This window comes from Sturnira hondurensis, unplaced genomic scaffold, assembly GCF_014824575.4.
Source record: "Sturnira hondurensis isolate 20B ecotype Veracruz unplaced genomic scaffold, ASM1482457v3 Scaffold0004338, whole genome shotgun sequence".
NCBI classification, from domain to species: Eukaryota; Metazoa; Chordata; class Mammalia; order Chiroptera; family Phyllostomidae; genus Sturnira; species Sturnira hondurensis.
In genome coordinates, this window is record NW_028076969.1 from 4,439,415 (window position 1) to 4,451,632 (window position 12,218).

Genomic DNA, 12,218 nt, shown 5'->3' on the forward strand with positions numbered 1-12,218 from the left:
AACAGTATTTTTAGGCTGTCGTTATAAAAGAAATATATTTTTAAAAAAGCATATGGGTGAAAGGGTAGGGTAGGAGAGGAGGGAAGGGAGAAGAAGAGAGAGATAGCTTACCTTCCAAAGTCACAGAGTTTTAAGACAGCTGTATCAGGGTCCAACAAGAGGTTCTGTGGTTTAATATCCCGATGGCAGATTCCAAAGGAATGAATATAGGCTAAACTTCGAAACAGCTGATACATATATAACTGAAATAAACAGTAAAAATTAATTAAATACTTTGTATCCCAAATAATCAAAATCCTTAAACAGGAAAGAAAATAACAGATTTTCAGAACATAATAGGTGAAATGCTGGGGATTATTAGCACTCAATCTTCCTTTAATAAGTCTCATGTCATTTCTATACTAATTGGCTAATTAAAGTTTCAATCATGTATTATATTTACACCATCCTTTAATAACTTATAAAGGATGTTTTACAATGTGCCTTGCAATTTTTTATTTTACTAACATTGTACAACAAACCTGCTAACATTTTTTCCCAAACAGATAAAAAGCCCAGCCCTGGCTGGTGTGGATCAGTGGATTGAGCACGGGCCTGCAAACCAGAAGATTGCGGTTCGATTCACACTCAGGGCACACGCCTGGGTTGCAGGTCAGTTCCCAGCAGGGGACCCATGAGAGGCAACCATACATTGATATTTCTCTCCTTCCCTTCCCCTCTAAAGATAAATACATAGAATTTATTTAAGAAAATTTAAAAAAAAAGCCCAGAGGTCTCCAAATCATGTGACTAATAAGTAACAAAGTATAGACTAAAAGACAAGTATTCAGTTTAAGTTATCATTCTTTAAGAGTATTTGCATTTTCATCTTCAGAATAACAATTTCCTTAGATGTCAGTCCCAAAGGTTATTGAGACAGGCATGGAAAAATTCTACATGAACTGAGAGAATCTATAATCAATGATCAATCAAGATATCAACCCTGTTAATATTAACCCAGATATTAACCCTGTTAATAGAATCTTTACACTTACACACTTTGAAAAAGACTTCAAAGCACCATTTAAAAATAGATGCTAGTGACTACTGATGTCAACTTCAAAGAATATTTCAATTGTATTAGGTGAAAAGCAGTAAGAAATTGGGTATGCATGGAAGTAAGAATGAGACTCTTGACTGGGGAGGAGAGGGACTTGATGAAGAAAGTGAGTACAGTTGACTCTTGAACAACATGGGTTTGAACTGCATAGGCCCACTTATACGTGGATTTCTTCAACAATATATCGGACGGTCTTTTGGAGATTTCCTTACTACTGTGAAGCAATCACATCAATTACACTAGGCTACCATAAAGCTATCACACTGCCGCTGCTTTGTTACCAATGCATGAATCATTATAACTGTAAATACACTGAATTTCTTTTTCATATATTTTCAATTTTTATGTCTAATGTTAGTAATACACATAATATTTAATGTTTTGGATCACACAAAAAATAATGATATAGATACTGAAAGATGATTTATCAGATGATAAATCTTAAACTTAAGTATCAATAAACATAGTATAGTACTTTATTTTCCTTATTTTCTTACAAACATTTTCTTTTCTCTAGCTTACCTTGTTGAAAGAATATAGTATATAAAACATATAACATACAAAATATGTATTAATCAACTGTTTCTGTTATCAGTGAGGCTTCCAGTCAACACTAGGCTATTAGTAGTTAAGTTCTGGTGTGGTGGGGGGGGGGGGGGCAATGGGGGTGTGTGTCAAAAGTTAGAGGTCAATTTTTATCTCAAGTTGGGTGGGGGGGGTCACTGTCACCTTTTACACCTGCATTAAAGGGTCAACTATGTATCTTAAATCTTCTGTTTACTCCAGGGTCCATGTTCTGGTTCACTTTAAATTCTTCTGACTACTCACTTTCTGACCTCTACCCCAAAGTTATATATACCATGGAGAGACTTTTTGGAATGATTCAAATCAAAGATACTAGCAGCTTGGTAAAACAAACAAACAAACAAACAAACAAAAAACATCCAAAACCCAAAAAAGACAATAAAGGTCAAACAAAGCATTGTCATCAGGCACCATATTTAGAGGTTAATGTTAAGATTTAGTTAATTAAAGTTAACATGAAATCTATTTTCCTTCATACAGGAATGATGAAAAATGAAAACAGCTGAATTTCAGTACATCCTTAATGTTATACTGAAATGAAGCTGAAACAGTTTTAGCCTTCTTTAAAAAGAAGTATGATATAAAATGTATAGATACGATCTTCAATTAGGTCAGTATTTTGCCACCAAAGTTAGAATTAAGCAACTCAGGTATTCATATAACTTTCTAAAAACTTCATAATTCTAATATTGTACTATTGTTCACACAGTCAATCTCCAAGCCCTAAAGCTTACTCTCAGAGTTCTAAGAGTTTAATTCTCTACCACTAAGAAAGTAAGTCCCCATAAGAAACTGAATTCATAGACACTAATTTACTAAAGGGGAGACTGTATTAACCTGTGTCAAGACACCGATGTGTAGGTCAGCAAGAATCAGTCAGAAAAAATGTTTTCTTTGATAAAAATGTTTAAGGGTTTAAATGAGGTTAAGGCGTCTTTTTATTATATTCATTCATCCGAAAGATCTACTCTATCTCTGTTCTCTTCACTTTATTTTTTGAAAAGTCAAGATAAAGAATGAAATATGCAATTTTATAACTTTTTTGTTTGACCGTGCAAAAGTGTTTTATAGGATAATTGAGAGGCTTGCTATACTAGAAAGACAGCAATAACAATAACAAGGAACAACAACCGATCATTTGACATGCACTATTCTAAGTGCTTTTCATGTACTATTTCATTTAATCCCCATGTAATAGGTACTATTATTATTTCCATTTTACATATAAAATAACTGAGGCACATAGGTTAAGCTATCTGTCCAATAACACATACAAACATTCTGTGGTGATTTGGGTAAGTATGCCTCTTTTAATTATTATTTCTTTATTTTGTCATGTTTTTACTCTATTAACTAAAAGTGCAAAAATATTAAATATTAAATAATTTGATCACTAAGTAAAATACTAGATCAATAAACTCTTACAAAGTCAGATATTTAGCACATTTTGAAACCTGAGATCTGTTTAACATGTACATGTCAAACCAAGTATTTCACCTTTTATTTAATTACTGCAGTCACTCTGTGAGATTCACATTTATCCTAATTTTTATGAGAGATAATTGAGGTCCAATTAACAGTTTGAACACAATTTAAACCCAGTTACAGAATTATCAAATCTAACTCAAGTCCAATGTCCTCCCTCTCGCCTCTATGCTACTAAACCTGTTTGAAACAAATGGAATAAAAATTTTGTTCCTGATTCACAAAAACATATCCAGTTCTGTTATGTACACAGACCCTGTTGTTAAATATGTCTTTTCAATTAAAAAAAAATCCAAGACCACAACGATGATTTGCCAGGCATCTGTTTTAGAACTGTATTTGAAAATCCACTTACTTATAAAAGATGTTCATCAGAGAAGCAAAGGTGCTCAAAAGCTTAACTTAAATATAACTATCATTAACTACAAAGTGACCAGTACTATAAAAGGGGTGAAGAAATAAACTCACAGAACATACACAACTCCCCTAGAAAACAGGAGAGTCACAAAAAACTGCAGTTGCATTTTGATACCATGTATGCCATATAAGTTTTTATTAGATGGTGACGTCCATGAAAACAAAAGTTACATGTATTTATCAATTTTATTTCCATCACCTAATCTAAGATTTTTCACAAAAATACTTTCATAAAACTATATAGAATAAGTGAATGAGATCAGCTAATCAATTCCGAACAAAATTTTTATCTTTTCAGATCCTTATACACAAGCATGGGTTCGTGTTCTGAAAGAATAATGTCCAGGGCCAATAGCTCTGACTCTGGAAGGACTGTGGTTATATAAAAAAACCATTCTTTTTTCCACAAGGGGAGAAAGGGAATGTTAGATCTTTCTTTGTATACCAACTTCAAAGTGTATAATAATATTATTTTTAAAAAATACAAATTCCAAAGACCTCATCCAAATATATGCGGTCAGAAAAACAGATGAGCACAAAGCTCTTCACTGCATTATGAGGAATAGCAATTTAAAAAACTGGAGGGAAAAACATTATGTCCATATAATAGGTGACTAGTTGAATAAATTAGGACATAGCCATACAATAGAATAATATACAGCCATAAAAAGACAAAACAGCTCTGTATGTACATATGTATCTATCTACCTACCCTACAGAGTGATCTCCAGAATATATATATTTTAAGATTTTATGTATGTACGTATGTATGTATGTATGTATTTATTTTTTAGAGACATGGAAGAGGAAGGAGAAAGAGGAGAGAAACAACAAAGTGGGAGAGAAACATCGACTGGCTGCTTCTCACTCACACCCCAACAGATGATCAAACCTGTAACTCAGTGAACTTGTGCTCTGTGGTATGATGCCAATCCATTTGAGTCACACCAGTCAGGGCCAGAATATATTTTCAATTAAAAAGCAGAAAATATTTTCAATTAATAATAATAATAATATTTAAATAATATTTAATATATTAAAATTAAATATATTCAATTGAGTATATTTTCTTTTTTTCAATTGAATATATTTTCAATTAAAAAGTAGAGGAAATGTATATATTATGTAACCATTTACATAAAAAGGAGATGGGGCAATAAAATAATTATACACATATCCTTACTTAAAATGTAAATACAACTCTGGGAAAGGGAAGTAATAGGGTAGAGGAAACAGGGATAAAGGCTAAACTTCATTAACTATATATACCTTCTTTTATAGATTCTATTTTTAGAACTAGGTAAATATTTTCTATTTTGACATAAATTTAAATTAACTTAAAAAATTTTTAAGCACAATCTACAATAAAAGTAAAATTAAACAAACAAAGCTTAGTAACGCACAAAGAAATAAATTATTCAATGTTTCTTTAAAGTAGAGAAATATGACCATTCATCTTAATGGGATATATCATGAGATTTAAAAAAGCTGCAAAAAGATCTTAACTATTTTCAGCTGGTATTGGTAGTGTTGGTATCGTTATCCTAAGACTGTTGTATGTATATAGTATGGTATAGAACAAATAAGTAATCATACTGTCACTGGAAAATGGAATTTTTAGTGTAAGAGAAGGGAAATACAGATGGAAGATTGTTAAACCTTCTGATATTTAATTAGAAATATCAATATGAACTCATAGTGTATTAATCTTTGGGATGAATAAAAGATACATTTTACCTCTGAAAAAGTTATCCACATATTTCCTAGCTCCATCTATGAAAAAGACCTAAAAACAGTAGGTCTTGCAATCCTGAGGCAAGTAGCACTCTTAACATCCAGACTGTGGCCTCTAAATACCAGTTCACACTAAAAGTAAGTTCCCCTTGAACAAAAGGCTCATTCCAAGTCTGAGAAAGAAATGTAAAAGATGAAACTGAAGCACTACCACACTAGAAAGAAAGCTATCAAAGATAGTAAGACTTGTCTAAGAAGCTTTAAAATAAACTCTACAACAAAAAAACATACCTCATTGGTCACCTTTGGAAGATACCAACAAATTATTATAAATTTTGTTAAGGGGAAAATAATTAAATATATATCCTGTCTTATATAAACTGTTCATTAGGGTAATGAAATAGTTGACATAGGAAAGGTCCATTTATGAAACTACACTAGCTTATAAGGTAAAAAGGAATACTAACATTAAAATATCATTTTATAACTGTTAATGAATTAATGGGTTTAGCCAATTATCACCAATGACAACAAGCATCACAGAAAGAAAGACATTATGTTCTTCCTTAGGAAAGCACTCAACACTGTATACAAGTAGTCTTGATTCCTATCACCAGTTACAGGAAATACAGAGGAGAGCAGTACACTGCAGTGTACCATAGTGATCTTAGCAGTAAAATCCAGACCAAGTAACTGTAGATCAAATGACCCAGTTTCTTTAACAACAAAGTTGATAGAGAGAGAGAGAGAGAGAGAGAAAGGGGGAGAAAAGTTAGAGATTAAAAGGAGCATTAAGAAGCGTATCTGGCAATTGTAATATATGGACCTTACTTGGATCCAAATTCTAACAAAGGAATTAAAAAAATATGTAAGACATATTGGAAATATAAATATAGCAATCGGATATTTAATCAGAATTGTGTTAGATAAATTCTTAGCCATTCTGTCATGAGTTCTATCAGATAAACAAAATGACACTGGTACCAGGTACCACAAGTTAAATAACACCTTAGATAGAGTCTATGTATATTAAATATTATCAAAAGTTTAAACTTCAGCCCTGGCTGGTGTAACTCAGTGGATTGAGTGTGGGCCTGCGAACCACAAGATCTAGATTCGATTCCCAGTCAGGGCACATGCCTGGGTTGCAGGCCAGTTCCCAGCAGGGGACTCACGAGAGGCAACCGTACATTGATATTTCTCTCCTTCTCTCCTTCCCTTTCTCTCTAAAGATAAATAAATAAAATTTTAAAAAAAGTTTAAACTTCAACTACAGACACAATATATCTATAATGGCAATAAAACACTGAATTTGATCATACTAACAACTGTTATAATTGCATATGATATGCTTGCTCTAATTTCAGTCTGTGGCACACAATAAGTCCATCAGAATTGCTTTTTTTTAAAGGTGCTATGCCTAGCAAAATTAAAGTCTATAACTGTCTGTGAAAAAGTTCACTTGTCAGAAAAATCACAAGTATCTTTAATACCTGAGTTAAGAAGGTAAAGATTTCACACTTTAAAACTGTACAAGAATTTAATGAAGCTCTAACAATGCCTACGTTGAAGATTTTCCCTCTTAGGATTAGATACAACACCACAGTTACAACACACTTAGCCCTCTCCCTGGCACATGATCATTAGCTTGGTAAAATGGGAAACGGCTCCAGTTTTACATACCTTGACATAGATCACAGGAAGCGTCTGTTTGGCTCGACTATAGTGTCTGGCAACTCTGTATACTGTTTCCGGAACATAGTCCAGCACCAGATTGAGATAGACCTCATCTTTCTGAAAAAGTTTATTAAAAAAAAAAAAAACAAGATTAGAAACTAGTCTTTAAATTCAAATTAGAGTAAATGCTCTTTACATTCACTTATTCAGATTAAAAAGAATGAAAACTTTCTGTGTTTAATTTTAATTATACAAAATTAAATTAGAACATAACCATAATAATAAAAACAATCTACTATACCTTCTCAGCACTGTCAAGATTCCTAACCATATTTAAACTATTATTTAGGGTATATGGTTTTAAAGGATATCACCTATCACAAAATTTCATACTTTCTAGAAAAAGTGTCATAGTAGTAAAGTGATTATTGAATTGAGAGCTAAAATAGTTGCATTAGTAGCCCTAGTTCAGCTACTAACTGATGGGCGCAAGTCACTTAAATCTTTTAGGCTTTAGTTTCTTCAACTACAATACGAAAAGTTGGACTAGATGTTCTTCAAAATTTCTCTAACCTCCACAAAAAGATTCTATGGTTACCTGACAGTCTATACTTAGTAGAACAACCACGGTCTTCTACAATTAACTGAAAGAAAAAGAATAACTTATAAGGCAGCAAGTTACCATACTCACAGGTATTATTGCAGGTCACATGTTTAAATATCCATTCTCAGCAGCATAAAGACACCAATCCAAGATCATTGGAGAGAAAGAAGGGAATTTCAACTAAGTACCAATCAGGAAAGAGGAACAGAAAGCTACCCTTACCCTGAACATGTGAACAATAGCAGAGAAGTAAACTAAAGCAGAAAGCAAAGTTGAGAATCACTGTGTTCAAATTTGGAACTCGCTACTGAGAGGGAAAATCTGCAGTTAAACAAACTTTCACAATCTTCCCAATTCAAAATCATCTTATCTACCACACTGAAGTGAAGATTTCAATTTTCAGTGTTTACTGAGTATTCACTATATGTCAGTAACCACTGCAAAGGAAGTAAGGGAACAGATAAAAAAAGAGGATACATCTAAACTGAGTATGAAAGGAGCATTTCAGGCAGAAAGAAAACCAGGTGGGGTCAAAGATCAAAGAGCACAGCAGAGCTCAGAACACATTTTAGTGAGGCAACATACCAGTGGCCACCTTTTCACTATCCTTCACTCTCTCATGTTCTCCCCTCTTCCAGCTTAAATTTCACATTCTGTCATTACCCTCATTTTCTAACATAGGGATCTGTAAACAAAGCAGTCATGCTACCTGGTTTTGTAAGGTCTTATGGGAATACAGTGATGCTCATTCACATAAGCATTATCCATGGCTAGTTTTGAGCTACAACGACAGACTTGAGTAGTTGTGACAGAGAGACCATATAGCCTGCAATATCAAAAATATTTACTACACGGCCCTTTATGAAAAAGCTTGCCCAACTAGCTGTAATATATACCTCCTCTTATGCCTTACTTGTTTGATAAACCACAACCCTGGTTAAGTCAAGCTTTCCATACATTCCCTACCTGTACTCAACAGATAAACCTGGCTGAAAGCCTAGAACTAGGCTGACTGATCCCACATTAAATTCATCTTCATGGAATTCAATCAGCCCAGTAGTAACACTACATTTGCCTAGTCTATTCACTTTTTCTTTTCTTTTATTTTCAAAGATTTTTAAATTTTTTATATATTTCATTGATTATGCCATTACAGCTGTCCCATTTCCCTTCATTCCCCTCCACCCTGCACACTCCCTCCCACCCACATTCCCCCCTTTAGTTCATGTCCATGTGTCATAAGTTCTTTAGCTTCTACATTTCCCACACTACTCTTGCCCTCCCCTTATTTTCTCCCCCACCGTCTATCTAACTTATTCTCTATACACCTTCTCCCCCTTCTCCTCCCACTCCCCTGTTGTGAACCCTTCATTTGATCTCCATTTCTGTGACTCCACTCCTAATCTAACTGTCCTCTTAGTTTGCTTTTGTTTTAGGTGTGGCTGTTAATAACTGTGAATTTGCTGTCCTTTCACTGTTCACATTCTTATCTTCTTTTTCTTAGATAAGTCCCTTTAACATTTCATATAATAAGGGCTGGGTGATGATGAACTCCTTGAACTTGACCTTATCTGAGAAGCACTTTATCTGTCCTTCCATTCTAAAAGAAAGTTAGCTGGGTAGAGCAATCTGGAATGTAGGTCTTTGGATTTCATGACTTGGAATCCTTCTTTACAGCACCTTCTTGCCAGATTTCTTTTGAGAAATCCACTGACAGTCTGATGGGAACTCCTTTGTAAGTGACTGTCCCCTTATCTCTGGCTACTTCTCGGATTCTCTCCTTCATTTTAATCTTGGCTAATGTAATTATGATGTGCCTTGGTGTGTTCTCCTTGGGTCCAACTTCTTTGGGATTCTCTGAGCTTCCTGGACTTCCTGGAAGTCTGTTTCCTTTGCCAGACTGGGGAAGTTCTCCTTTATTATTTGTTCAAATAAGTTTTCCACTCGTGGCCGTTCCTCTTCCCCTTCTGGTACCACTATAATTTGGATGTTGGAACGTTTAAAGACGTCCTGGAGGTTCCTAAGTCTCCCTTCATTTTTTTTAATTCTTATTTCTTCATTCTTTTCTGTTTGGTTGTTTCATTCTTTCTTCTGGTGCACTCCATTGACTTGAGTCCAGTTTTCATTCTATCACTATTGGTTGCATTTTCCTTCATTTTACTTAGTGTAGCCTTCATTTTTTCATCTAACTTGCAACTAAAATCAACCAGTTCTGTAAGCATCCTGATCACCAGTGTTTTGAACTGTGCATCTGATAGGTTGGCTATCTCTTGGTTGGTTAGAAGTATTGGCACTGGGACTTTGAGCTGTTCTTGAGCCATAATGTTTTGGTCTGTTCACTCCTGTTACATATGAGGGGCAGAGCCTTAGGTGTTCATCAGGGCTGGTCAACCCAGTCACTGGGTTGTGATGCTGTATGTGGGGGCAGGATCAGAGAGGGAGCAATGGCGTCTGTTCTGCACTCTCTTGAATTTTGGTCCCCTCTGCCGCTTCCCACAAGCAAATTGGGCCCTTCTGGTGCTGATTCCTGGGCGGGTGGGCTTGTGTACATTCTAGGACCCTGTGGGTCTCTCCAATGAACTCTCCTGTGAGGCTGGGAGCCTCTCCCAGCACCTTGGCCCCCCAAAGTTTTTCAATTGGTGCTTTTAGGCTTTATTTCCATCACTGGGGTCCTGGGTTGTGCAGTCGGTCTCACTGTCCCCCTTTTTTGTCTGGTTTATCTGCGTGCGAATGTGTGTCCATGGTCAGCCAACCAGTTTGCGCGCCTCACTGGGTTGGGTCTGCTCATTTCCTCCCTGTGCCCGCGTCTGCCAGCTACCACTTCTTCCTGCTGGGACCCCTTTCCACCTGCCGCAGACTTCACCCCTCTTACCGGCCTGGAGGAATGGTTCGATGTTGTTGGACTTCAGTACAGTTCAATTTTCTGTCTGTTCTCGTTGTGTTTTTGTTTCTAAATCTCTGTTGTCCTTAAGTTTGGTTGTGCGAGGAGGTACAGTGTTTCCACCTACGCCTCCATCTTGGCTGGAAGTCTATTCACTTTTTCAAACTACTTGATTTCTTCTCTTATTTCTTCTCTTCAATCTCCAATACCGTTCTTTCCATTCTCACCCTCAGCTGATGACCTTGCCTGTACCACTGCATGCGTCCACCTACCACCATCTATCCCCATATACTCTTCCTTCCCTTCTCTGGAGACAAGCTGACCAAGCCCCTTTCTGATGCAAACCCTGCAACGTATAACAATAAAAAAGATACTTTTCCTATTCATTCACTGTTTCAGTAATTTTCCCGTCTTTCTCCATCATTGTGCTCTCTCTGTGACAGCATTATAATAAGTACACAAAATCGGTTATTTCTCCCACTGTAAAAAAAAAAAAAACAAACAACAACTCTGCACTAATTACCACCATATTATCAGGTCCCCTTTAAGAGCAAAATGCTTCAGAATAGGTGTCTACACTTTCTTTAATACCTGTTTCATCTCATTCTTTCTAAAACTTACTCCACTGAATTTCACCACCACTATTCCACCAGGATTGTTCATCAGTATCAATAATCTTGTTGATAAATCCTATGTCACTTTTTAGCCATCATCTAACCCCTTCCCTTTCTGACTGGTTCAGCACTACTGTTCCACATAGTTCATCATGTTCTTTTCTTTGAAACACCTGCCTCACTTAGGTTCTAGAACACTATATTCTTGTGGTTTTCATCCCACCTTAAAGACAACTCTCCTTGTTCTCCATTTCTGATTCTTTCTGTTCTCTTTTATTTCCTAAGGAGAGGAGGATCCCAGGGCTCAGTCATCAGATCTCTTGTTTTATTTATTTATTTATTTATTTATTTATTTATTTATTTGGCAAGCATACTCCCCTGAGGACCTCATCCAGTCTAATGGCTCAACACTACAATACACTGATGACTCCAAAATTCATGTATATCCTGGATCTCTGCCTTTAGCTCCAAACTAGTATATCCAACTGTCTACTTGATATTGCCTAGGCTAAGAACCTTAAAATCATTATTAATTCCCCACTCTCCTCTATCTTTCATATACATACATACACATTCCCAATATCCACATATATGTCTATATACTAATGGTTCCACCTTTAAAATGTATTTATAAAGGATGTAATCACTTCTTACCATCTTCAATGTTCAACCCTGTCTTGGTTATTATCACCTAAATTATTGTAATATACTCATTTTCCTACTTCTGCCTTTAACCCTTTACAGTCTGATATGAATAAACTATAAGTTATATTGTATCTCTTCCACCCCACCTCATTAAGACTTATTCTTACAAATGGTCTACAAGGTCCTACGCATGCACTTCCTACTTCCCTGTCTACTTCTTTACTCCACTGCTCTGCCCAATGCTTATTCATCTCTAGCAAAAATAGCTTCCTGCTGTTTTTGAACACATCTGGGAGGGAGGCTTTCAGAGCCCCTGTACTGATTATGCTTAGTCCTTCAGCCTAGAATGTTCTACCCTCAGATACACACACAGCTCACTTGCCTCAACTTCAAATCTCTGCTCCGGTGTTATTTTCCCTAATCACACCATTTAAAATTTCAACCCATTCCTCCACCCCACATTCCCATCTGCCTTTT

General features: G+C 35.6%; 1 protein-coding gene across 4 annotated transcripts in view; it reads right to left on the reverse strand.

Annotated features, from left to right (window-relative positions):
- Positions 1-12,218, reverse strand: part of GSK3B (glycogen synthase kinase 3 beta) — a 219,960-nt gene that overhangs the window by 80,172 nt on the left and 127,570 nt on the right. For all 4 annotated transcript variants that reach the window (XM_037045581.1, XM_037045580.1, XM_037045579.1 and 1 more), the window contains 2 exons: positions 7,004-7,114; positions 112-242 (listed from right to left, as the gene is read on the reverse strand). In XM_037045581.1, coding sequence (XP_036901476.1) covers positions 112-242; positions 7,004-7,114 — 242 coding nt within the window. The remainder of the gene's footprint in view (positions 1-111; positions 243-7,003; positions 7,115-12,218) is intronic.